General features: G+C 40.0%; 2 protein-coding genes across 4 annotated transcripts in view; one reads left to right on the forward strand and one right to left on the reverse strand.

Annotated features, from left to right (window-relative positions):
• thrb (thyroid hormone receptor beta) overlaps nucleotides 1-15,481 on the forward strand; it is a 96,452-nt gene extending 80,971 nt beyond the window's left edge. Inside the window, exons 1-8 of one of the 3 annotated variants that reach the window (XM_026347249.2) lie at nucleotides 662-1,955; nucleotides 2,762-2,862; nucleotides 2,948-3,095; nucleotides 3,582-3,787; nucleotides 4,882-4,968; nucleotides 5,374-5,520; nucleotides 8,063-8,321; nucleotides 8,672-15,481. In XM_026347249.2, coding sequence (XP_026203034.1) covers nucleotides 1,616-1,955; nucleotides 2,762-2,862; nucleotides 2,948-3,095; nucleotides 3,582-3,787; nucleotides 4,882-4,968; nucleotides 5,374-5,520; nucleotides 8,063-8,321; nucleotides 8,672-8,913 — 1,530 coding nt within the window. In that variant the 5' untranslated portion in view covers nucleotides 662-1,615 and the 3' untranslated portion in view covers nucleotides 8,914-15,481. Of the gene's footprint in view, nucleotides 1-661; nucleotides 1,956-2,761; nucleotides 2,863-2,947; nucleotides 3,096-3,581; nucleotides 3,788-4,881; nucleotides 4,969-5,373; nucleotides 5,521-8,062; nucleotides 8,322-8,671 lie in introns of those variants that run through there. The other 2 variants (XM_026347250.2, XM_026347248.1) reach the window with 2 other exon arrangements.
• Nucleotides 15,482-17,303: 1,822 nt separating this feature from the next.
• Nucleotides 17,304-27,690, reverse strand: nr1d2b (nuclear receptor subfamily 1, group D, member 2b). The gene is made up of 9 exons (XM_026347247.1): nucleotides 27,417-27,690; nucleotides 27,176-27,318; nucleotides 24,753-24,977; nucleotides 22,620-22,708; nucleotides 21,830-21,974; nucleotides 20,653-21,329; nucleotides 19,915-20,100; nucleotides 19,622-19,835; nucleotides 17,304-19,261 (listed from the first exon to the last, which is right to left on the reverse strand). The coding sequence occupies exons 2-9, from the start codon at nucleotides 27,192-27,194 to the stop codon at nucleotides 19,065-19,067; spliced, it is 1,752 nt and encodes a 583-aa protein (XP_026203032.1). The 5' UTR covers nucleotides 27,195-27,318; nucleotides 27,417-27,690; the 3' UTR covers nucleotides 17,304-19,064.
• Nucleotides 27,691-27,874: the final 184 nt, after the last annotated feature.

Below are 27,874 nucleotides of genomic sequence, written 5' to 3' on the forward strand. Positions count from 1 at the left end.
GGTAGTTACAGTGAATAAATTAGGTTCTCTACTGACTCTGCAAAATTAGCCCAAACCCGAAATGAACAACAATAAAAAGCAGCTTTTTAGATTTTTAAAAATGTTATGATTGTCTTTGTATTTGTGTTAGCAGTTAACAGTAATAGCAAAATCATTTCTAAGAACCACTTTATACAACAAGCAGTTATGATAAATTATGAAGAAACATTGTTACAGTATTGAAGAAAGCATTATGAAGCCCATACACATCATCACCATAAGGCTTATCCAGTCTTTATTGAACAGGAAGCCTAATCAATATGGCTGAGTATAGCTTGTGTCTAGGATAATAGGTGTATTATCTGAAACAGATCATGCAGCATGCTGCTCGCGTGTCTTTACATTTTGTGGAAACAATATTGATTGGGTCGAAAAGTGTCATCATTGAGCAGTTTTTTTTAAAGAAAAAAAGTTTTATTTAGTAAATCTTTAGTGATAATAATAATAAGGAAGGCTATTAACGTGTGCAATTTTAAGTTTAAGTTATTTTAAGAATAAAACATAATAAATAATATTGTATTTATAATATTAGATTTTATTGGATTAAATGTGTGCAGTGTGTACACATACATGTGTATGTGTAAACATAGTATATTATAATAATGAATATAATATATACTGAAATAACAATGAAACTAAATATATTAATTCATTCTAATAGTGCTTTTTAAGAAGACAAAGTGCAAACTGCATCAACAACAAAACAGTAATGCAAAAAGGCAATCAAATGTAACAAGTGGTTATTAATTCATCTCATGAGCATCACAGAACACTCCAGACATTGTTCATTGATTCCCCCAATAAGCTTAATGAATTTTTTTATTTTTAGTTAGATTTCTTTGAAGTGGTATTTATTCTTGTTTATTCCCATACTAAAACACTATCAAGTGTTTTTCAAATGAAATATTTGTGAGATAATGTTCAACTAAATCGTTGGCAGGAATAATTATGGTACTGACCTCTATGGGCTTCTTTACAAATTCTGTTTAAATTACCCAGTGGATAAACAGGGGTCAATATACAAAGGTTAAAGGTTAAAAGGTTAAAGAAAAGGTATTAGGTTAAGAAAACTGCTAATTCTGACATGATATGTGAACCTTCATCAAACTGATTTCTTTAACTTATTTAAGTTAAGTTTTCCTGGAACTTTTCTTCAGGTTCTTTGAAACTGTTTTCCATTTGTTGGATGTTACTAGATGGTATTTACTGTAGGTGTAACACGCAAGGTCTTAATCTGTGACATCGGCACTGTCTGTGGCCCATCAAGGATTTGTGGAGTGTAAGATTAGAGCCCTACGTCGTCATAAATCTCTGCTTCCCAATTCGGCTGAGTGGTGGCGGGTGGAGCAAGTTGCTAGGTGAAGTCTGCGGTCTGTGAAGCATAAATGTTTGTGCGACTACGTAGGGTCAACTTCTGTGACGTTTTCTTTCCATGCCAGAAAACTTCTGATTGTTGCCTTCACTTGGCTTCATGCTTTGTAGACCAGACTTTTTTTTAGGACCAATACAAATTTGTCTTTATTGAAAACAGAGTTGACCCAGAACTTTTTATGGTGCTCTGCTGTGGCTCTCCACAATGAACTACTGCATACCAGACATGTATGACATGCCTCATGCTGGGGTTGGAGGCTACACCATGCAGGTCAGTGGGGAACACTGCATATACCCAGGTGAGGGGACCGGATATGGACACTGTGAGCCCCAGCCTCTGCACCATCCGCCCTGCATGGAGCAGTCTTGGCTGCCCAGCCAGCATTACTCTTCTTGTTTGTATGCTGGTGGTTCCCCTGTTGTTAAGAATGACTTTTGCAGTATGGAGATACCTCTTGGTCATTTCCACCATCAACCCGAGTATTACTCTGAGATCAAACCTGACTTCTCACAGCTGCAGTGGCTACAGGGGGCACACAAGAAAGGTATGACATCCCTATTTCTATGGGGTCATTTCCACCTTTTTCATGAAGGGGTGTTATGGGTGGGTAAAACTGTTGCATGTGCGTTGCAAGTTTTGAGTTTTGAATTGATTCTTGAAAATATCTGTATTGGTGCGTGGTTGTGTATCTGAGAGATGCATTGTGTTCCATGTTTCTAATTGTTTTTTGTTATATCTTTGGTCATTAGTAATGGCTCCTCCTTGATCAATGAATCAATGTTGTCTGGGATTTTCGAATTAAGTCTGATAAGCGTAAATCCGAGACTTAAGGCGTCATGTGGTGGCGAGTCTGAACAGGACTTGCTGCATCTAATGGTTAGTGTTTGGCTGAGGCGAGCAGGGGTTTCTTATTGATTGATGGTGAGGCAACAGAAGGCTGATGGAAGATGAATTATTGCTTTCTTCACAAACCCCAAAAAGTATTGATCAGCTTCTTGACCTTCGGTCTGAACTCATTAAGCTGAATCCCCAAAAAGGGGCCAGTTGTTAACTCATCGAGTTAACTAGAAGCAACGCTACTATCTGTAGACGTCAGTGCTAATCAATAATTAGGTGTTTTACTGTTGGACATACTAGAGTCAGCCTAGAATCGCCCTGTTTGACTTTCTACAGCAGCAGCAGCTGTAGCTGCGGCAATAGCCCCCACCTAGACATAGGATGGAACCAAAAAAAAAAAAAAACACTACCACAAAAACTATAATTAAAATAGCTTTAGATGACAAATGTAATCATCTTTTTTTTTGTTATTGTTGTTGAATAAAATCTAATACAATGTGTTCTTCTCTCCAGGGTACATACCGAGTTACCTGGACAAGGATGAGCTATGTGTAGTGTGCGGGGACAAAGCCACAGGCTATCACTATCGTTGCATTACTTGTGAGGGTTGCAAGGTAACACATTCTTGTCTTTAGATGAATCACTCATCATCATCGCAATTGAAAGCAGGTTTTGAGGGTGTGACTGTCTGTTTTCTAGGGCTTCTTCAGGCGGACAATCCAAAAGAATCTCAATCCAACCTATGCTTGTAAGTACGAGGGTAAATGTGTCATCGACAAAGTGACCAGAAACCAGTGCCAGGAATGCCGCTTCAAGAAGTGCATTGCGGTGGGAATGGCAACCGACTGTAAGTTTTACAGGACAAGATGTTCTGCTCAGTAAAGCAGTACACAGCTACACAGAATATACTATATAATATAATATTGCTAATATTTATTAGTTATAGAAATAATACGTAGTTACAAACAACATTCAAGTTATCACTGTTTGACAGTCCAAATACAGGATGGAATAAAACAGGAGTCATGCACTCTGTCTACCCTGAATGTCAAGTCTCCTGTAAGATCGTTATGGTTGTATAGTTTACAAGGATCAAAGTCACTGAGCCTCTGGAGGAACCACAGTATAAACCTTATTAAAGAGCTATTTTGCTGATATTGTGCCCATTGTATTGTTCAATAATTGTCCTTAGTGTCATTTTAACTGTATCTTGTGCAGCTCAATCACCAGTTCTTTATGCAGTGATTTTCCCTCCTCCTCCTTTTCATTCCTGTCCACTCTCATTGTCTCCCATTTTCTTCTTCTCCCGCTCGACCCCCCCTCCCCACCCCAGTGGTGCTGGACGACAGCAAGAGGCTGGCCAAGCGGAAACTAATTGAGGAAAACCGGGAGCGCCGTCGGCGAGAGGAACTGCAAAAGACAGTGTGGGACCGACTGGAGCCCACCCAGGAGGAGTGGGACCTCATCCGTATGGTGACCGAGGCCCATATGGTCACAAATGCCCAGGGCAACCACTGGAAGCAGAAGCGGAGATTCCTGGTGAGACATCCTCCTCCTTCCTGCTTCCTCACCACAGCCTTCATTGTATTGATTACCCTGCCTTATCCAATCCACCTCCCACCCCTACCTCTCCCTCCCACACCCCTTCCACATCATGCCCCCGTGTCCTCCACCTCCACTTCCACCACAACCACTGTTCCACTCTGCCCAGTGTTAATATGTCCATGTGTCTTTTTGTATCTCCTTGTAGAGTGGGGAGAATTAGCTGGACGATGGAGAAAAGTGTGTTCCTCAACGCAGCAGCACTAATTTATAATGGAACATCTTATTGTTGTCTTTTTTTATGTCTTACCATGCAAGGATGCTTTATCGCTAACACTAACTACTTGCTTTTTTCATGCTGTTCCATTATTCCTCTCTTTCTGTTTGTAGCTTTTGATCTCACACCTTACCCTTTATTTTTGACTAATTTTGTTTCCGTATCTGTGAGGTCTAATCACTCTGTTCAGATTGAAAGTCTGTCTGCTCTTGACTTTATTTAAGGTTCCTGTGGCAAGATCAGAAGAAACAAATACAATTCAGAAATAAAATTAAATCTAAATTTTATTTTTAAATTGACATTGTTGAGAAGCATGGCAATAGTACTTATTTTAGGTTGAAATTTAAGAATTTGAATTTGTTAGATTTTCTCAAATTTCTGCAATATAAGGTCATTTCAAATGTCACTTCACATTAATGTAGTGGAATCTATTTAACTCATGGTGGTTTTTAGCCAAACTAGACTTTCCACCAACTTTCTTAGCAACTTTCCACCACCAAGAAAATGGTAAAAACATGATTGAAGTGTTGACTTACAGACATCCTATGTGTCTCCTGTTGCAATTATAGATCTTAAAATTTAAATAAATGTGATTAAATATCAGTGTTGCTGACTATCACAGGTGTTTCTGGGACTGTGTTTCGTAGTCCTGAGCCTGAATCATGCCATAGAAACCTATCTTGGATTTCTGCCCTCGCCTGTTTTCTACCTGCACACTCTTTCATCTGTCTTCAGTTTTAACTTGTTTTCTTTTTAGTTCACTTGACACGGGGTCTTCATTGAAACTTCACGATTCCTGTTGATTATCCAACAGGTCGAGGAAGCTATGCTTCTTAATGAAATAACATGTAATTTATTCTATACTTCTGACCAGAGTGCAGCGGGGGTGAAGGACACTAAGGTAAGACAAAGCGGACAAACATACGCTGAAACTGATAACAGTGTGGGCTCATACCCAGGATTAGTGTTAAGGATATGGTCCAAATTTAAAATACAGTATATATAATATATGTATGTAGTGTAGTCATTTACAAGCATAATACGTTTAATTAATGGCAGTAGATACATGGGTGCTGTGTGCTTTAGTGATGTGTCTCCATTGACATATTTACATCACATTGCCCCCTCAAAATGTTCACATTCAACTTCCTCTTTTCCTAACTCCAGCACTATGCACTCCGCATCTTACATTTGAACGTGTTTCATACACAGTTCTAGCTTTAACACAAAAGGTTTCTTTTGTTTGTTTGTTTTTTCAGTTTAGGCAAACTGTTGAGACACTGACCTTCTCTTCTTGTCATTTCAGCCTGAGGATGTTGGTCAAGCGTCCATGGTCAATGCACCAGAAGCAAATAAAGTGGATATAGAAGCCTTCAGCCAGTTTACAAAAATTATCACCCCTGCCATAACCCGAGTGGTGGACTTTGCCAAAAAACTGCCTATGTTTTGTGAGGTAAATGCAGCTGCTTATTTAAGAATATAGCCGCAGAACAGATTATTATTATAATGTTCCATCTGACAGCTGCAGTGGAGGTCCAGCTGTTGCCAAACTCAGACTTGGTTGCCACTAAGTCTGAGTTTCTAATGCTGTTGTCATGTTACAGTGGCTTTACAGTAAAATGACTAGTGTACTGTGCCAGAATTTGCATATCACAGTTGAATCTTCTTGGATATTTATCTAAGTCAAGAGCATTAACTAATATAATGTGCCTCAAATAATAATCTTTCATGTCTTTATTGAAAAGAAACAAAAAAACTCATTGTGCTAAAAAAAAGTTCAGGTGCTATCATAACTTAAGAAATATAGTTTGTAGGTGTGGACTAGAGCTACTTCAATTTACAAAAAACACTCCACATAAGAAGAATGTACTTATGTGAGCCTTGCCTTGCCAAAAGAAGCTTTCAGACGATCTATGATCAAGAATTGATGATTTACATAAAGCTGGAAAAGGTTACAAAGTCAAATGTCAAAGACTTTTACAAGAAATTCACCAGTCTACAGTTAGGAAAACGATCTACAAATCAAGACACTTTGGGACTATTTGGCTATTCTACCAAGAAGTGGGCAGCCAGTTAAAAAGACCCCAAGAGTACAACAAACACTCAACAATGAGGTAAAGAAAAAACTTTGAGAGACAGCTAAAGATTTGAAAGCATCATTGGAACTAGTCAACATCTGTGATGTGGTGTGATGTTCATTAGTCTATAGTACATAAAACATTGAAAAAGCAGGGTGTCTATGGCAGGACACCACGAAGTAAGCCGCTGCTTACTGCTGAGTATTGGCATAAAATAAAATGTTTAGTGGACTGAAGAAACTAACATTTAACTATTTGGAAAGAACACATAGCGATACATCTGGTGTAACAAGGGCACAGCATATCATCATGAAAACATCAGCTGTAAAGTCTGATGGAGGAAACATCATGATTTGGTCATGCTTTGCTGCTAGCAGCCTGGCTGGCTTGCAGTGATTGGAAGGAAGATGAATTCCCAAGTGTATCAAAGAATTTTTCAGGATAATGTGAGAATGTCTGTACGACAGCTGAAACTGATGCAACAGGACAATAACTAAAAACAACAAAGCAAGTCCACAACATAATGGCTTCAGAAAAATAATATCCACCTTTTGGAGTGGGCAAGTCAGAGTCCAGACCTTAAAACAAGAGATGCTATGGAACATCTTGAAGAGAGCCACTCACATGAGACAGCCAAAGAATATGACAGAGACAGTTCTACCTGAAAGAATAGGCTAAAATTCTTGCTGATCGATGTGCAGGTCTGAGCCAAGGGGAGGGTCAACCAGTTATTATAAGGGTTTCTACTAGCAATATAAGGGTTTTTATGGTTGTTATCAATAAAGACATGAAAGATCAGAATTTATTTTGTGTTATTACTTTAGACACATCATATTTGTTAATACTCTAGACCCGGGGTATTCAACTAAAATTTAAAGAGGTCCGGTTATGCAATATCTTTGGAAGCAAAGGTCCAGAAGATTATAATGTTTAACTATTTACCGCGATAGATTATCAAGTAGCCTGCATGTAGTCAATACTTGACTGTCAAATCAAATTAATTCAGTACAATTCAAAAACCTTTTGACAAATCTATTGTTATGTAATATCAACCTGAGCATGTGGCTCAGGATGCTGGTGGACTGGTCATACTGGGCTCTGAGACTAGCAACTTTCTGTGATCACACTTCAGATTTAAGTGGGTATGTGTGTTCAAAACCTTTGTGTTTTGTCTCATGCCGTTTGACATTGGTACTTTTAATAAGAGCCGCAGTTTCTGAACATGTCACACACACTGGTTTAGTGCTCCCAGTGGGTAATATGAACAGAAAGGAGTCTGTCTATTGTGGATTAAAAACTCTTTACTGTCCACTTTTTTCTTTTTGGACATTTTTATATTTATCTCTTCCTTTCTCAGTCTCACCGTCCTTTTATCAACTTTCTCCTCTGTCGTCTGTCTCTCTCCTCTCTGTCGTATGTCTCTCTCTCCTCTCTGTCATCTGTATCTCTCCTCTCAGTCGTCTGTATCTCTCCTCTCTGTTGTCTGTATCTCTCTCCTTTCTGTCGTCTGTGTCTCTCTCCTCTCTGTCGTCTGTCTCTCTCCTCTCTGTCGTATGTCTCTCTCTCCTCTCTGTCATCTGTATCTCTCCGCTCTGTCTTATGTCTCTCTCTCCTCTCTGTCGTCTGTCCTTCTCCTCTCTCAGAAAACCACAACATTTCAAAAGGTTTTACATACTTTTTCATGCTACTGTAGACAATATTTTTTTAATAACTTTTTGTTTTCACTTTTTATGCTATTGAGTAAATGTGTACAAAATGCTCAGCAGTTGAGTAAAGTACTGAAATAAGTAGATGAATAATACAGAACAAGTAGAACAGAATAAATAATAAGTATCATAGTATTTCACAATGAAGGTCTGAGATTTCCTGTCCATATCTCTCTACTAACCATGGCAATCTACATCCCTGTACAATCAGCTGCCTTGTGAAGACCAGATCATCCTGTTGAAAGGATGTTGCATGGAGATCATGTCGTTGCGAGCTGCTGTTCGCTATGATCCAGAGAGTGAGACCCTCACTCTCAACGGGGAGATGGCGGTCACGCGAGGTCAGCTTAAGAACGGAGGTCTGGGAGTAGTCTCTGATGCCATTTTTGACCTTGGTGTGTCACTGTCCAACTTTGATCTGGATGATTCTGAGGTGGCTCTTCTACAGGCTGTTATCCTGCTTTCATCCGGTAAGCACCATGTGACACTCTCATCACATAGGCAGACCTTAGATGATTATTGACGGTTTTGTATCATTTCAGCCCTGTATTTAGAATACAGTATGGTTTAACTACGCAAAAATAGTTCTGATGATCCTTTTTCAAAATCTGAACTAATTTTCTCTTCTGTGTTTATGTACTTCTTACTGATAAAATGTTTTTCATATTAACTATGAAACTATGACAACTATGAAATTTAAAACACTTTTCTTTAGTTCCTTAGAAATGATTAGGAATTACATATTAGGCGTCTGTAACATGCACAAAGTTCTACCTGCAGCACTCTAACTAATAACACTTTCAACACTTCTTGCCATCAGATCGTCCAGGCCTGACGAGTGTAGAGCGAATAGAACGCTACCAAGAAGAGTTCCTGCTGGCGTTTGAACATTACATCAACTACCGCAAACACAAAGTGTCGCATTTTTGGCCCAAGCTGCTAATGAAGGTGACTGACCTGCGCATGATTGGCACTTGCCATGCCAGCCGATTCCTTCACATGAAAGTAGAGTGTCCCACCGAGCTATTCCCTCCTCTCTTCCTGGAGGTTTTTGAGGACTAACCAATGGATTTTAATGTATGTGTTTGTATGCGTGCGTGAGTGCATGTATGTGTGTGTATATGTGTGTGCATCTGTCAGCGTCTGGGCACCCTGGTGGTCTCAGGGGTGGAACCAGCAGAAGGCCCATCACAACAAACTTTCTATTAGCACTACTGAGTGTCACTTCATTCCCTAATGTAGGAGTAGCTCTCTGGTCTAGATTTGGATGGAACCATTCCTTACAGTGCGGGTACATGTGAATAGCATTTTTTTATTTTTGGGTTTGTTTTGTTGTTATTGTTGTGGATATAACCTCTCACCTCAAATTTTACCATAGGTTTTTTTGTGTGTTGATGATTGTACAGTTGGCATAATGATAATTATATCAACACTTATTAGTTCATTTGAAACCATACAAATGTTGTTTTTCTTCTTTACGTTTAAAAATCTCAAAATGGCTGCTCGCATCAAACATAAAATCAGACATTATTAGTTATTTTAGCCTTACCCCCACCAGCATGATTTTATTTTATCCATTTGTTAGTGAATAATGCTGAATGTCATATAGTCTGTTCTCCGTCTGGTGAGAGTCTGAACTGTTCAGTGCCTCACCATCATACTGTGACCGCGCCGTTTGCAGCAACACTCACATTAATGGACAACAGCTCACAGGCCTTTGTAAACCTTTACGTAGCCACACATGTCACGTTAGTGTTGTCATGCTGCATTCCAAAGATGTCGGAAAATCTGAATTTTGCAACAAAAATGCATCTCAATGCAGAACTCCGAATAAGAAGCCAGGGCGAGATTTTGCAACATTACTTTTTTCAGAAACCGTTACTTGATGTCAAAAACATGATTAACACTACACAACTGTTCATTTTAACTTTTTTGTAATTCTCATGCATCAACACACATAGCTTTTAGTAATGTTTGAGCATAATTCTGTCCGAAATTAATTCAAACATAGCATTGATATGACAGTAGGTAATGTGCTATGCTGACTAGCTAGCTAACATTGCTAAATATCACAGACATCATTAGATTCTGCACTATGAGGGCCACTGCAGATTTAAAAAAAGAAAACATTAAACTCATAAAATAAAAGAGATGTATTTGAAAAAAGTCAAAATTTGGTTATTTGTTTTGGAAACACACAAGTTGTAAGTCACTGTGAGCAAAACATCTGATAAATTGTCAAGGATGTTTATAATAAATAAGAAAGAAATCTGTAGACTTGTTGAAGTAAATCACCTTACTTTGCTGGTAACATACTAGATGTCCTTGTGATGGATGTAAAGAAACTCCATTCAAAGATCTGGTGATTTATCACAACTTCATTTCCACAGCATAACCTTGATTTGTGATTTGATCAATTCTGCATAAAAGCTCCACCAAGCAACTCAGAATTACACGCTTAATATGATGTGTTACATTGTTTTTAAAGGAATTCCTCTCCTGAACTAAGAAGTGGACACCAATGGGAAGACATAGATGAATAACATTTTAGTAGGTGTTTATGTTCTTACATTTAGTCTTACCCAATCTTTAATGAAACAGATTGTTTGGGGCTTTTTATATAACAAATGCAGATGTCTACCTCTTAGTCCATTAAATACATTGATAGAAAACTGTTCTGGCACATTTTCTTGATGAGTGATTCGTAATTTTTAAGCTAAAAGGCTAAACATTTCCTAGTTGGAGCCTTTTATTTGTTTGGATTTTAAGCTTTTGTTTATTCCATCCAATAATAAATTAAATATTTTTGAATTCTGGAGGATTGTTTGTCCAAAATAAGCAATGTGATAAATAACCCACTGAAAATTACATTTTGAATTGTCAAATTTTCTGACATTCTGTGTACCAAATACTGAACCTGTTAATTAAGAAGCTAATATGTATCTATATTGAAAACAGCAGTTATAGCATGTAAACAACTTTATTTAAAACATTATTTAAAAAGGTACAGTATCGGGGGGAACACATTTGTCTTTTCCACAACCCTAATACTTTACTGTAGCTGTGCTTTTAAAAAGTATTTGGGTGAAGAGTCTTTCAAGTGTCCAAGTGTAAAGTATGGCTTTTATTTTAGGACCACAGTAATATGCTGGTGATTCAGACTTCCGACATTGAAAAGGAATGCAGCACTAGCGTTAAATGAGCCTGTTCATCATTGCCAGAAGTTGGTTAGGACTAACTAAAGCACATAATGACTCTGGGTGTCCGGAAAAAGACAATCATGTAGTACTCATTTTTTTGTGACAGTGCCACGTGCTGTGCCAAAACCAAGCAAATGATGCCCTCCTTAGTGAATCCCTGCTGGGCTTTAATAGTGATACCTACACTTGGTTCTGCTACCTAGTGCATCCCGCTCACCGAGTTCTCTCTGACTTATGTTTAATTTAATGTTTTAGTCAATGTTAGCAGCTTTGGCTGTACAACCAGGATGTTTTAGGTGTTTCATCTCGGCCACGTTGCCTCACTAGTCCCACAATTAAGGATTTCTTTTTTTAACACCTCCCTGCAAAAGGGAGACTGTATATTAAATCAGTGACGCCATGGTGCTATGGTGGGTTGTGGAAAACGGTGATTGACCTGTATTGATATTTACATGCAGAAATTAGCATTATCTGCTTGTATAACAGCCCACCAATCTTTTATGATGGCATGCATATACACTAACACACAAACATGCACATATATAGTGCATACAGTATACCTTTACACATACTGTACACATGCACATACTGTATATGCATGTGCCTGAAAAACTTATGGGTCAGACCCCACCACTGTGACCAACTGGTGGGATTTGGTGGCCAAATGAACGTTGGAGGGCCTGAAAACAGTATGATTCATCATCAGCAAGGTACACTGAAAAAGCTGGTGATTGTGAAAACGTAGCGCTCTTTCCTTTCTTTTATTTTAGCATATGTACGTATGCGGTATGTTCTTTTCTGTTGTTGTTCTATAAGCCTCTCTATGGTATTGCTGTTTTGCAATGTGACAAACATTTGCTTTGTATATCTTGCTCTTTCAAGCTTCACAGTACTCCTCAAAGCAGCTTGTGTTTCTGTTTTTCCCTCCTCTTTTCTGTGAAGTGATGCCTTTTATTGAAGCAATAGAATTGCTGCAGTGTTTGAATGACCCGGACCTCACACACACACCTCACAGACTGTATAGACTCAAAACAAATGCACAGACAATCAGAGGGAGAGAGATGGATAGGGGAACAGGCACCAATGAGCCGGAGCTATTTGAAAAAGTAGCACTGGCTACGTTTACATGCACCCCTTTTGTCCACAGTCCTGTTGAATTCACCTTCATGCTGAGACTGAGCCCGCCTGGTGCCAATAATAACCCAACAGAGTAGTCCTGGTAGAACCAAAATAGCAAAAATCTAAACGTCCTCTTATGTGGTACTCACATTTGTTTCTGTTTGATATATTAATTCACCTAAAATGATGTGTGAAAGTCAGAGGCAACGGGAAGTGACCATATTAACAAAGGTGGTAGATAATGTGAAATACATTTGGCCAGTTAACACAACCAGGGGCTGGTTGCACAAACATAACAGATGTTAGACTGATCAATAGCTAGCTAGCTAGGTCAATCTTCATTTAGTTCTTAGATAGAACTGATGGCCGTTTCCACAAACAGTACCAGGAACTAAACTCAGGAACTGCATAAGGACATAAAGTGCTTTTCTGTTTGTATTGCAATTGCATCTGAAGAGCTTAGAGATTGGAGATTAGACTAGCAAATGATGTTAACAAATTTTACCTAAAATTAAGTGGGTTTATGACATAATGCAAGAGTTGATAACACTGTCAACTAGTGGGATTTTGTAATTAACTGTTGCATTTGTTCTACTTTAAGTATTTAACCACATTGAAGCTAAATTCTATAGTTAGCCTGCTCTCTCTTACCTCTTTTTTCTTTTTTAACTAGTCTCAGGAATTTGGCTGCATGACTTTTTTCACATCAGCATTTTAAAATCTCATGCTAGCAACTACTTGCTTGCACTCTGAATGAAAGTTGTACACGTGCTGTAGCAGTTTGGAGGCTTGTGTTTGACCAGTCACTGACATACAGTACTGTTAACGCCACATACTACCTCAGGAGCAGGGACTTTTTGCAGGGTGCAAAAGTGTGGCCTGGGAACCAAAACTGGAACTGTGTTCCTGAGTTTCTGTAAATGTTTCTGGGTTCCTGCACAGATAAGGGCAACAATGAGTTAAAACATTTGCACAAAATAAAAAGTCATTTTAAAGCTGCATAAATTGATTTTTTTTTGCCACTAGGGGGCACAAGTCAACAACAAACGGACTGACACAGCATTTTATTTTAAATGTTATGGCTAATATGGCTAATAGAAACAGGTATTTCTTTTTATTTGTGTTTGTCATATGATGAAGTCCAATATCTAGTCTCCTTTTAGTTACTTTGGGGGTACACTACTCCTGGGAAAATAGCTAACCATGTAGCTGCTAGTTCTTCAGCTTTCATGAACAGCTAGCTGCTTAGAAACGGGGTTGATGAGACTGACTTTTTAATTCAGCTACTCTACACAGTACATAAAACTAAACCAACAAACTAAAAAGACTAAAACATACTTTATGTATGTGGGGAGTTGGGTAATAGTTCTTTGTGAGAGTCTGTTTCACAACAATAATTTGTTGCTATTACACATAGCGTTTAAAGCTTAGAGCCTAGAGCTCTACATGGAAACAATCAACTGGGTCACTGTATCACCCAGCACTATTTAACCCAGCCTATCATCAGATTTATTTCGTGCAATTTCAATGGTTCCCCATTTTCTTTAGTTATTGTGAATCAAGGCTTGTGGAATTTTTTCATCAATTTCCCTCAGTGAACTTGAAGCGAAGAGCTAAAGCTGCAGGGCCAGTATGGACAAGAGGATTACTGTGACCAGGAACTCTCCTTTCCTGCCTCTGAGCAGTGAGTATAAAAATAAGACAGAGTGAAAGAAAGTGTGAATCTGTGTTTAAAGACTATGAAGATGGTTCTGTGAAAGTGAAGAACTTTGACACTGGCCTAGATTGTGAATTTTAGTTGGCAAAATCTGTCTATCTATCCATCTATGTTGTGCAGCCAGCCCGTATAATGTATTTCCTTACACACACACCAACTAAGGAACTAAGCACATCCTATGCAAAAAGGTAGGCTAGGCTGCTATTACAACCTAGTGTTCCTTAGTGTATTATTCATCACCAACTGTCATCTTTGATATATTAAATTAAACATTTAGTCTTATAAATAAATGTAAGAGATTGTTAGCTCAAACATTGTGGGTTTTTAAAACCTCACTCAAACATTACCCAAAATTACAGTAACCTCAAAGCTGCATTAATCAGTTTTAGTCCACCATTTGTTGGTAGAACACAACAATAATCACTTGTTTAAAACATTATGGCCTTATAGAGTTTTAATGCTAATGCAAGCTATTGCTTACTTATTCACCTAGCAGATATTGGAAATATTATTACAGACAGCCTATTACATGCAGCTCTTTGACTAATTGTTCATGTAAAAATATTAATGCTGCTTTAACCTAAAAAACCTACAAAGGAAAAAGTAATTTTCATGACTTCAAAATACAATTTTAAGTAAATCATATGAACCGTAACTTACTGTAGTTTATTTGTATGATATGAATGTTTGTGTTTTTGTACAAGTACTAGCAATGAGAAAATGTTTTAAATGTACACATTATAAACGACCATTATTACTTGAAATTTCATATGTACAGAGCTGTTGGTGCATGTAAACAAAGTCAGTGCTGACTGCTGGTTCAGAAAATGTTTACTGTTCCTAAAGAGGTGCCAGTTCAACATTACCTCTCCCACGAGTTGTACTTAAGGTTACTCAGTTACAAACCGATATCAAGTTGCACCATAGAAAAGCTATTTTACAGTATAAAGGAAAAAGGATGTATATTTTCAGACTGCAAATTTTTTTTACAGATGTTAGCAAATGAACATATTGTTTTGCATAGTGTTGAAAAAATATCTTGCTCTCAAATCCATTTCCATGTCTCCAAAAAATAACTAAGAGCAAGACATTATGAATCATAAAAGAAATAAATTAGTGCAGCTTTAGTTCTACAATTTCAAGAAATCAGTTATTGTGCAGCTGGACAAAGTAAAAGTGAAGCAATGCAGCACAGCTTCCCTCAAACACATTTAGGGACAAATTCTTGGTCAAAGTATAACTAGCGTCAGAGGAAAAGTCATCCACCACAACACATATTTCTCTCCCTGTATGTTTGAGTGTCTTGTCCAATTCATCTGGTCAACACGTACTGGAAAACTGTCACAGAGAGAGGGAGCACAATTATGTGTGTGCAGGTGTAGGCCCGAATCTATGGCAGCAAAGCAGAAGATGCTGAACATTCTGTTCCAAATATTGCACTCTGTATTTAGTTTGTAATCCACTGTCCCCGTCTGGACAGCGCTTTGACATGAGCATGGAAGACTTTAAGAGGAAATGATTCTGATGCTCATGACTGATGATGATTGCAGCTAATGTGAATTGGCATTTCAGAATAAAGATGGTTTTGAGAGAATTGGGCTTTGTGCTTTTACTTATGTTGCAACTTAATATTCAATGAGTTTTCTTACTTCACCATTTAAATGCATGTCATTTTTAAAAAGCAAATTATAGTTTTCATTTAGCACTATAATGTGAATTCTTAAATTGCATCCTGTCTAGCTTTTCATAGAAGAGAAGCAGCTCTCCAGTTTCATGATTTGAAAATTATAATGCACCTTTATGGCACAAACAACATATATAGCAATATAGCAGTTTGAATTTTTCTCCATGCTGGCGGATAATTTGGCCAATGAAAGACAGAAGGGGGGCCACCATGAACACAGCCTTGGGGTACTCCATATTTGACTTTCAAAAATATAAATGTATATATATTATATATATGCTATCCTTTCAGATAAAACTTAACGCCAGAGGAGACTAAATTTGTTGTCTAAGTGGACTAGGAGTACACTGTGATGTAGGCTGCGCTGAGATCAATAGGAACACAGAGATGGAATCTAGGTCTATATTAAGTGGAAGCATATTGAGCAATCACCAATATAGTAGAGTGACAGGTTCTGAAAGCAGATTGGAAAGGTTTAAAAAGATTACTGAATATGAAAGTTTTGCACTGTTCTGGGAATAATTGAAGCTCATTGTGCTTTAATACAGATATCAGTGCTCACTAGGTCCAGTCTTAATCTTGTGTTTAAAAGATAGGGTAATCATTTTCAGTAGTTCAGTGATCAGGTTCCTATATGTACTATCTGTACTTATGTACTCATAAGTTCTACTTGTTGTTTTTCTGAAGAGTATAAAGACACCCTTCTTTATAAGTCACATAAGTACACATCTTTTTAACATTTTAGTACAACATTCCCTCTTTTCATTGCTTTCCTTTCACTGCAACTCAACAGAGAAACACTGGCCAGGGAAGCACAAAGAACTAAAAAGAACTGAGATGATATTCACTTGAGCTGAGTAACTCAGCCTCATATAAGGTTTAGAGACAATTCTGAATACACTGTTTGCACAAAACAAAGACTGTGGATTTTGGCCCCATCTTCTTCCATTGTAAGAGATCTGTCCATTCTATCCTTATGTCTACATTTATATCTACAGTGACTGGCAGTTACCCTTGGCAATGTGATATTTCAGTATTTCCTTTTTCATACAGTGAAGGGGATCTAAGTACTAACATATTTTTATATCAATATCTATATATACTTACTGGCCGCTTTATTAGGTACACCTCTAGAATCTAATGGACCCCTGGAGAGCAACTCCGCCATGAATTCTAATTTTACAAACTAATAACCTCTAAGTTGACACTGTCTGAAATGTGATTATTTTACCACATGTATTACTGAGGTCATAGTGGGTAGTGGAGTTATAATAGAGTGTATTAGATTCAGAGGTTGTTGCACATGTACATTTAATGAAATGAACTGTCAGTGAGAGCAAGGAAGCCTCACTGTTGCCACCTGCTGAGACAGTGACATTAGCACACTGGTGATGAGCTTTGGCTCCTCACATCTCAGTATGGACTTAATCCATAGTATTCCATCTTTACTAAACTCAGCATACATTAAGACTTTGAAATAAATGGTAAATCTTATATAGTGCTTTTCTACCTAATTGGCACTCAAAGCACTTTACACTGCATCTCATTCGCCCATTCACACACACTCACACACTGATGGCAGCTGATCTGACTCACCAACTATCTTGCCCAAGGACACTTTGGCATGTGCCATGGCAGCTGGGAATCAAACCACCAATCCTATGATTGGCAGACAACTACTCTACCTATTGATGCACAGCCAGCCCCTCTGTCAATAACATCTGCAGAAAAATCAGTATTTAGTATTTATTTATTTTTCCATGTTGTACCCCTAATTTAAATTACAAGACATAATTTTCAACGTCTTACAGTTCTTAAGAGTGTGTTGTGAAAATGTTATTTGAATATCCAAAACTCTCCATTGACATTGATCTGCCTTGAATTAACATCCTGTGTACATTTAAGTGTTTCTCAGAATAATTTTATACATATTTTATTAGGTATCTTTTAACTGGATGCTAATTTCAAACACAACCAGACACACTGAATAACCACTTTTCAGCCTAATGTGCATTTAGAAAATTTATTTATATAGATAGATTTATCTATGTAGTTATGTATGATAGTATGTATATATTTTTATAGAAATCTATGCATACTGCATTCCTTTTACAGAGGAGAACAGAACCACATCCGCGATGAACACAATGACAGAGGCTGTGGATATTAAAGGCCAGACATTCTGTATTCATAGACAGGGAACAAAAAGGTAGCATTGCAAAAATGTCTGAACTGCTACTCGGGTGTCACCTTGACTCAGCTTATTTCTTTAGATTACAATCACTTCAGTGATATTACAATCATATTTTAAAAATGTGGAATAGTCCTATGTATTCAGTTCAACTATACTCAGCTAAAGTCTATACAGTTTTCTAAAACAGAAATTAAGTGTATTTCAAGCAAGTAGGAGATCTCTGTGACTGAAAGACAGTTTTCTCTGTCGTCCAGTGTCCAACAGCAACATCAAGTGTCTGAGGAGGAAACGGGATGAGTAGGACAGCAGATATTGGAATCTCAGACACGTTTCTTTTTTTTCCTTTTTCTTTTCTTTACAAAAAACACAGAAAGGGAAAAATGCATGTTAAAGATGTTGAAACAAGTTCAGAATTGGATTTCATTGGTTCAAAGTTTTTCTTCTCTTAAACAACAGAGTGACATTGATGCATTTGATTTGTCACAATGCCCCAATATTTTTGAAAAATGACCCACAACTTAGAAAAACACAACACAGTAGATACAGAACTGCATGAAAATGCTGCTTCCCAAATTAATTCAGACCAAACTTAAACATTAAATTAATCTCTTTTAACCACACTGGAAAACTGGGACTTTAAGCAGCTTCACATCCACATTCCTCTCATTGTCATTTGCCTTTTTCTTTTTTGTTTTTTAGAGGAACCTACCTCATCAGTCATTCAGTGTCAAAGTTTTTTTATGATTACAACTTCCCCCATTATGACACATAGCATTTGTTCAAATGTATGTGTGCCACTGAAATATAATTTACACACGTTTCTCTGAATTAATTTACAAGTTTCTCAAATTCTCTCAAAAACAATTTTCTACTTTTCACTATCAAATCAAAAAGCAGTAACATATTGCACTATGAATGAAAAAATACCGGTCTACACTATACAGAAAAGTGCTGCTAATGTTTGTACTTGCAAACATACAGTATGCTACACACAAACACAAGAAACATGTACATCAATCAGTGTGTCTGTATGTAAGCATTACCATCACAGGCTGTTGCGCCCTACAGTACAGTACAATATCATTTCATGGTCTTCATCCCCCCCTTAACTGTCACTGTTTGTGCTTTAGTTCAACTCTTAGAACCCAAAGGCTCATGGGAGAAGCATGAAGGTGCAGGTGTGGTTGTGTGAGCTGTAAGGTGGAGCTAGGAGTCTGCTTGGCCTCCAGTTCGGCCGTTAAAGGTTGTGTTGGGCTGAGGGAGTTGTTGAGGACGGTGGGGGTCAATTACTAGAGAACTTCAGGAATGAACCTTGAAGGCCAGCAGCTGCTCAGAGTGCATGTTGTTGAGCGAACGCAGGTCAGGCAGTTTGAGCAGCAGCTTGGTGAAGATAGCCGATTCATTGGGATGGTTCTTGGTGATAAGACTTCGCAGGGCACGGATCAGTGTCTCCTGCAGGGCTTCCACCGAGTTCACATTCTCGATGCCGGAACGATCTGGTAGAATGAACAGCAGCGGTTAATCCATGTAGGGCAAAGAGAGAACTAAAGAGACATGACTTTGAGTGATGAAGCATAACTTGCTATAGTATGAGGGAGTTTACATGTTTGGTACTGGTATTAGTGATGATGAAACTTGCTAGGATACACATGTTTATGAATGGAACCCAAACTGTTGAACCTGTGGGTGAAGTGCTTTAACCAAATGTGTGACAGTTTCCAACTCTGCAGAGTTAGAAATTCTGTAGTATTGTCTGGAATACACGGTTCAAGGTGTATGAGAGTTAGGACATTGACTCAAATGTATGTAATACATGACAGGCACAAGCTGCCTTCATATACTTGAGAAAACAGTACCTGCAGAGACCAGCACCACAGCAGTGAAGAGGCTCATCTCCTCCTCACTGAGGCCCAGGTTGATGAGCTTCTCACTGAAGTCAAACATGGAGTTAAGGAGGTCGCTGGCCCCCATGGCCCTCAGAGTGTCTACGCTGTACTTCTTCCCACCCAGGAAGGTCACAGTGCGGTCTTTCACATCAAAGAGAAGAGAAGCAAAGCGCACTACCAGCACCTGCAGCACACAAACACTCCTCTGTCAGTCTGCTATTCTGACATATATCAATAGGTTGCAGTTTAGAAATATATTGTACCTCAAAGGTGCCAGCCTTCAGCAGGCTGACCTGGTCGTGCTGAGACAGGTCTCTAAAGCCTGGGATCTTCTTGGCAAACTCCACCACCTCCCTGACAGCAGGGGTGAAGCTGTGAGAGAACTCTTCCCACACCTCATGGCCAGATTTCTGAGGGTCCACATGAGGAGACGTGTTCATCGGACAAACCTGAGGACAGGACAGAGGAATGTAGTGCTGTCTAAGTATAAATCAATCTGATATAAAAACGTCTTTCTATTTCAGTCTGCCATACTATCAAGAATCGCTAACAGGGGTGTTGGTTTTTAAACAGGTTGACACCGAATCATGTGAAAATAGGAATGTTAAAGGTGCACTTTAACATTTTACATATTAAAACTGGATAATCAATCTGCCTCTACTACATGCTGTACACTTTCCACTTAGTACTAAACAGCAGAAAGGCCAAGTAAGAGATTAGCTGGTTGACCACTGTGGATCAAGATCAGAGATCAATGTGAACTTACCAGGTCTCAATGCTGGTTTCTCAGGTCACTTTAGCACTGAAATGTTGTATTTCATTTCTGATATCTATTATTTTATTTTTAATATTATCTTCTAGTAATAGTATTCTATTATTACTTTATTGTAATCAATCTAATGTTATTTAAATTATTCCTTTGTTCCTCAATTCCTCAATGACATTCTTTAATTAAATCGTATTCACTTGGCTATTCTTGGCTCCTTTTTTTTTAACCTTACCAGATGCATCCTGTTGCTTCCTCTGCACATGGGCCCACTGTAAGCTCCATTGGAGGGACCCTCTGTAGCTGGACCTCTACCAGTTCCATGTATGGAGGTTGGACAGTGGCTGACAGCACTCTTGGACAGTTTGAAGGGACAGTGGTTAGGAGTGTTGTCCTCCATAACCTGAGTGCCAAGGCCAGAGGAGGGGTTGTGTGCTGCCACGGTGGCCTGGTTGTTTTGGTGGTTCCAGACCTCTTGCTGCTCCTCCATCTGATGGCTAGTGGTGTTTTGGGCAGAGACACTGTCTGAGGACTCCATGGCATTCGGAGCCTCGGCTGCCAGGCTGCTCTGCTCCTGGTTGTACATGAAGGTTTCCTGGTGGGCCCTGGTGACTGAGCCAATCACCTCCTCCTCCCCGCTGTCAGACGCACTTGGAGAGGCCGAGCTGGAGCTGGTGTCCATTGCCACAGTGGGCTCCCGCTCTGAGCGTGGTGAGGAGGATGGAGAACAGGAGGGGGCAGAGCTAGGGTCCTCGGACATAGGGTCTGTGGCGCTGGCCGGCAGTGATTTGGCAAAAGCTAGCGTCTGGCTGCTGTGCAGTTGGCTGTTGTTCATCATGTTGTTCATGGCACTCTGCATCTCCAGCAGCATGCGCTGTTTCTCCCGCTTCGGGATTCGCCCAAAACGCACAGCTGAGCAGCAAAGAGAGTCTGCTTTAGGTCATGCACTTATGACTGAGATAACGAGTATCATATGTACATTAAATAGACCCTCAATAAACCTTTTACATTTAGACCACTTTAATAGTAAACTTGTGAAAATTCTGTTGAATAGTCTTTGTTTGGAAGTTTGGAAGGTGTCTTCTGCATCACAGGAAAAAGTATAAAAATCTACATGTTAACAAATTATCAGGTGGACTGTTCCTTCATCCTTCATCCAGCCTTCTTTTAAAGCTTCTACACTCCCTCCTGAGAGCTGACCTTGAGCCTCTTATCGTGTGTCTTTGTGTATTCAGTTGGAACACTAAGTCCTAATATACTGCATCTTTACGAAGGCAATACGGACTTATCCTTCATCGCATTCAGAGTGTGTGCTAAATTAAACTAATTACATAAATAGCAGTACAAAGTGATTCTATTTCTCAGGGGACTGAATAAATGGCAGTCTGGCTGTAATAACAGCAAGTACTCACAGTCTCTGGACATCCCCACCATCAGACATTTCTTGAAGCGGCACTGCTGGCAGCGGTTCCTGTTGATCCTCATGATGGGGCAGCTCTCGTTCTTAAGGCACTTCTTATACTGGATGTTCTGCTGGATGCTCCTTCTGAAGAAGCCCTGTGCGTTCACAAGTGGCACAGTGTGAAGAGACATCACAGAGAGAAGCAGGGCATAACTGTGTGTGTGCATGCCTTGTGTTTTAGACTTGTCCACCTCTAAATGTAACCATTTACATACACTGTAGAAGTAATAATGTTTTTTGATAATTCCAGATAACCAAAATAACAAGCGTGTGTGTGTGTCTTCCTCCCCCCACATATACTGTGGTTTGTCTGTCACTGTACACTGCTCCCCACAGTTAACTAGGCCACACAGCAACGTGAAGTATGAGGGGCAGCTGATATAAATATGGGGGCAGTGAACTAGTTTCACTGAGTCTCAGGTTATAATTGTAGTTGTAGTGCAGATGGCTGCATCTGCGGTGACCCACTTCAACAACTCCAGCCCAAAGTCACATAGTTATGTTGCAGCAAAAGTGTCTGCAAAATGCTTGCTGTGTGTCTGTGTGTGTCTGTGTGTGTATGAGAGAGAGAGAGAGAGACACAGAGAGAGAGAGAGAGAGAGAGACACAGAGAGAGAGAGAGAGAGAGAGACACAGAGAGAGAGAGAGAGAGAGAGACACAGAGAGAGAGAGAGAGAGAGAGAGAGAGAGAGAGAGAGAGAGTGCACGTGGGTGGTGTGGTTTCAGAGAGCCGCCCTCACCTTGCAGCCCTCGCAGGCGTGTACGCCATAATGGAAACCAGATGCCACGTCACCACAGACTTTACACAGCAGCACCAGGCCGTTGATTTCTGATTGATACAAAACAGGATGATTTCTCTCATGTCAGCTCTTTCACTTAAGACTGGGTAGATTTAAATGCAACAATTTGCCAAAGTAAACCACAAGCCTAATTTTTAAGCTTATTTTTAGCAATAGTAAGTGTTTGGGCAATATGTGTTAGTAATATATGAAAAAAAATATTTATTTATTATAGGTCTATCAGTATGTCTTCAACAGGGCTGTAGCGGGACAGGATTTTGGTCTCATATACTTCCCATTGTAGAAGTTATGTTGCAGTTATTACAATTGATATTTATATCTGTTAAGAAATAAATATACATACAATATAGGGGTATATATAGATATATAAAATCCACTACCTAAAATTTGAACTTTCACATTTACTGTGTCAAGTTTAATTACTACACCCCTCCTCAAATTGCCACCTTATAGCTGTGGGGGGGGTTTGTGTGCCTGAATGACCCTAGAAGCTATGTTGCCAGGGGGTCTCCCAAAGCTAACAGGTCCTAGGTAAAAGGCCAAATCAAGAGCAGTTCAAAAATCCTTTATGAATACTTAAATCAAAGCCTGCTAAGTCGCCCGGATTGGTGTCACCAGGGCCCCACCCTGGAGCTACAGTGACACCTGAAGTGGTAGCATGATTGGGAGGAACAGCCTCCCCAATCTGAACCCGAGCAGGATTCTGTTACCAAACTTTTGTGTTAGTCACAGCTTGCCCATAACCAACACTTTGTATAAGCTAAGGGTGTCCATCAGTGCACGAGGCACCAAGACACCCTAGATCGGATGTCAATGATAGACTTTGTGATTGTGTCATCTGACCTCCGACCATATGTCTTAGACACTTGGGTGAAGAGAGTCGCTGATGACCTGCATCTGGTGGGAAAGGGGAAAACCAGACAGGCTTGGCAGAACCAAACGTATTGTGAAAGTCTGTTGGGAACGTCTAGGGGAACCCTCTGTCAGACTGGTCAAGCACGCTGCAGTCTGGACGGTCGTGGAGGCAAAAACTTTGGCCTGGGAGGAGTTTGTCCATCACCCGGGCTCAATAAGGGTGACAAAGCCTGGGGGTGGATGAGATTAACCCCAAGTACCTTGAGTCTCTGGATGTTGTGGGGCTGACGGGGCTACACGCCTTTGCAGCATTGCATGACAGTTGGGGACAGTACCTCTGGACTAGCAGACAGGGTTGGTGGTACCTCTTTTCAAGAAAGGGGACCAGAGGGTGTTCCAACTATAGGGGGGGGTCACACTCTTCAGCCTCCCTGGGAAGGTCTATGTGAGAGTGCTGGAGAGGAGCATCAGGCTGATTGTTAAACCTCGGATTCAGGAGGAGCAATGTGGCTTACGTCCTGGTCATGGAACACTGCACCAGCTCTATACCCTCAGCATCTCCTGCAACATATGATGTTGCATCATGTACTTAGGCTGTTTGCAGCGAGAGTCAGCACCTCCAAGTCCATGGTTCTCCACCAGAAAAAAAGTGTCTTGCCCTCTCCAGGTTGCAGGAGAGATCCTGCCTCAAGTAGAGGAGTTTAGTATCTTGGGGGAGGAGCGTGAGACTTCTAGACAGACAGATCGGTGCTTTGGCAGAAACAATGTGGACGATATGCTAGTCTCTCAAGGTAAAGAAGGGGCTGAGCTCAAAGGCGAAGCTCTCGATTTAACAGTCAATCTATGTTCCTACTTTCACCCATGGTCATAAGCTCTGGGTCACGACCGAAAGGACAAGGTCCTGGAAGGAACTCGGGGCAGAGTCACTGCTCCTCCACATTGAGAGGGGCCAGCTAAGGTGGGCATCTGTTTCTAACCTCCAGGTTACGCAGGAGGCATTTCAGACACATCCCACCAGAAGGAGGCCACAGGGAAGACCCAGCACACGTTGGAGGGATTATGTCTCTTAATTGGCCTGGGAAAGCCTCTGTATTCCCCCAGAAAAGCTGGAGGAGCTGTCTAGGGAGTGGGATGTCTGGGCATCTCTGCTTAGGGTACCACTTTCTCAGTGGTATGTTGTTAAAATAAATATAGTTTTCTTATGAAAACACATCTTACTTGTGATACCACATCTTGCAGAGGAGGATCGTCCATTTTTCCCTGAAAGGTTTTGCCCAGTGGCCGGGAGTGTGGGGTCAGCCGGCTGACCCAGCGGGTGTCTACGGTTGGGTGAGGTGCCATGGTGTGGGGAGGATGACTGGTAGCTGCCATTGGAAGAGTCGCTGTGGCAGGACTCAGGGCTGGAGGCAGAGCTGGATGAGCTGATGTAGGTTATCACACCTCCTGGTGAAGAAAAAGATGATGAAAACTGAAGCAAGAACTGTAGATTGTGCAGAGCTTTGTGCTGGAAAAGACTGTAGAATCTACTGTGTGTGGGGGAAATAATGATATTCTTTATTTTTCATCCTTCCTAACACTGATCTCACTAACAAGTGTAGTATGTGTATATCTGAAGTCTGAGGTATAGTTTATCTGTGGCATACAGCTCCAAACTAGTCTTCAGTACAGTGTAGAGAGTTTACACATCCAAGTCTGTAACATATTTCATATGGGAAAAACAATTAAAAACATGATTAGGCCACAGTGCTAAACTTGTGCTCCTTTATTATGTTTACCCTAAATTCAATCCCACATACACCATCCTGCTGCCCCAAATACTCACTGGATCTCCAAATATTTACCTAAGCCGCACCTGACAATAGTCTCCAACAAATGCACTCAAATGTATTTCCCAGTAATTATCAGTGTATCAAATGCTGATACTCAGCACAGTGACGTATTAATCCTTGAATTTTATTTTGCATAAATTCTAGTTTCTGTAGGTGGCACTCTTCCTTTTGTCCTTTCAGGCATGGCTGATGTCCCTGCTCGTGGTATGTTCCTGATGTTTGATTCTGATCTGCTCCAGTGAAAATTAACTATAACCAGCTCCAGACAGGTTTTGCAGTGGAACCAACAAGTTTTACATTAAGAGGGCAGATCATAACACAACGACAGCTTCCTCAGACAGTAGGAGCCGAGCAGACAGGCTTCGACTGCTGCAGCTGAGCTGTGTCCCCCCCCCCCTCAACACAGGCTGACCTGATTTCTTCCCCTGCCATTCTCAATGATTAGGTAACAGTGATTACATAATGTCAGCTTTACAAGGGTGTGTGTAGTAGGGCTGGCCCCTCCCTGCAGCCATTCACATACAAAAGCCATAAATATTGCCAAATCATTGTACATGGGCCCGTTTTAATGAATCTGAAGGTACATATTGATGTAACTAAAAGTGTACATTTCATATCAAGTCAGCAGACACATTTTACATTGGACTTTTATGATTTTTAACTAACAATGGTTAGTTCTGAACCATAGTACTGACATAACATCTAAGAACATTTGTGTGACTAGACTGACATTTTGCCATTAACTGTATATTATTTTAAAAAGTTAACGTGTCACAGGTTCTAACCCAAATAAATACTCGCTTAATCCAACCCACTGCTATGAAACCTTCTCAGAAAACATGCATACCTGCAATAAATACAATCTAAAAATACAGCATCATTGCATACATTGATAGGCATGATAATACCAACTAAGTATAGTATTTGTGGAGCCATCATGGCAGTAAATATAATCAAAATATACCACAAAACTATTTAAATGTTTCTGAATATTTCAAAGTGTAATTAATTAAGATGTTGCCTCAGAAATTTAACATTTATTAATCCTAATTAGCGTATAGAACATCACAGAGCAAAACTAAACGCTTTATTGAAATTAAACTAAGTCGTATCAGTCATTTGGTTCTGGGAAGGAACGAGACCCCTATTCTATTGTTACATTGTCACTGAATTAACAATATTAATTCAGAGTTCACATCAACACACAGTAAGTGATGGTTATTTCCAGGAATATTTTTCAGCCAGAGCTGTTTAATATGAAAAGAGAACTGTATATGCCGTGGACCTTGAATGCACCATAACACGCCCCCACGTGGAGCGATCATGTTCCTTCCCCGGGGAAAGTGGGTCAGCGCGAGCTGCTGCGAGCCACCTCACGTGTATCCGCGTCGAGACTCCACACCACGGAGAGGAGAGAAATTATGCAATGGCTACGTCACACCGCAGCTCGGCCAATGAGCGCTGACGCACGGCGAGCGTAAACACAGGTGCACATGGCTAGGCTGACGGGTCCATGTGAGGAGAGACGACTGCAGTGCTGCCTGAGCCAGCTACTTGGGTAATAACAACAGCCCACTGACACTCCTAACCCAGTTTAATATTAACACACCAGTACACGCTGCAGACTTGAACATTTCCAATGTTTTCTTTTGAATATACGCAGATGACAACGTGCCCTCTTTATGTTACTTTGACTAAAGGTAAAACCTATTTTCAATTAACCTGCTGGCAGGATGTGGCCACAATTATAAGCTACATGCAACAAGCTGCATTATTTTCTAGTTATTTTAAAGAGGCTTAAAGCGAACTTACCAGCTTTGGTCGACTCCATAGCCTTGAAGTTTTGGGGGTTTTCCTCCTCCTCTGCTACCTCAGTGCCGAAGCCGTTTTTCTGTTTTAGTGGTCAGCAACTGAGAAGTCGCTGATCGGTCCCGGTTGAACTACTTGCCGTGAAACTAGAACATTCAAATAGCTTAAAGTCGGTAAAAGCCGTGAAATGTACGGTTGGTTGTCACCGACTGTCGAACATATAATGTCACAAAAAAAATCTTACATATCAAACCGAAACAGCGACTTTTCGGACACCGGTTTAGCTGACGCGAACAGGGCAGTTTTGTCTTCTTCTCTGTGTTTCAATGTGGTGCTGCCTTCTCGCTGCCAAAACGAAGAAAACTGCAGCTCGTCTGTTTCCAGTTGAAGTTAGTTACTGTAGAAATGAACCGTATTCCATTCAAAGGTAATACAGGAAAAAATGCGTTAAGGGCGCAACTCCAGCTGAGCGGAGGACTGGCTTTACTGCGACTGTTTCGAGCTGCGTTAAGTGAGCAACCATGTGACCCAGTTCATCGGCTCCTCCTTCCCTACAGCCCTGCACTGGTGTCAATGTAACCCACTGACATACTTTCACCAGTCAAAGTGAACAAAGACACTTGGCAAGTGCATCGAGTGCCAAAAAGAAAAAAAAGCCAAGTGCGTTGCAACACACTGTCTTTATCATAATTATCCTAGTTT

Source organism: Anabas testudineus, chromosome 11, assembly GCF_900324465.2.
Source record: "Anabas testudineus chromosome 11, fAnaTes1.2, whole genome shotgun sequence".
NCBI lineage: Eukaryota > Metazoa > Chordata > Actinopteri > Anabantiformes > Anabantidae > Anabas > Anabas testudineus.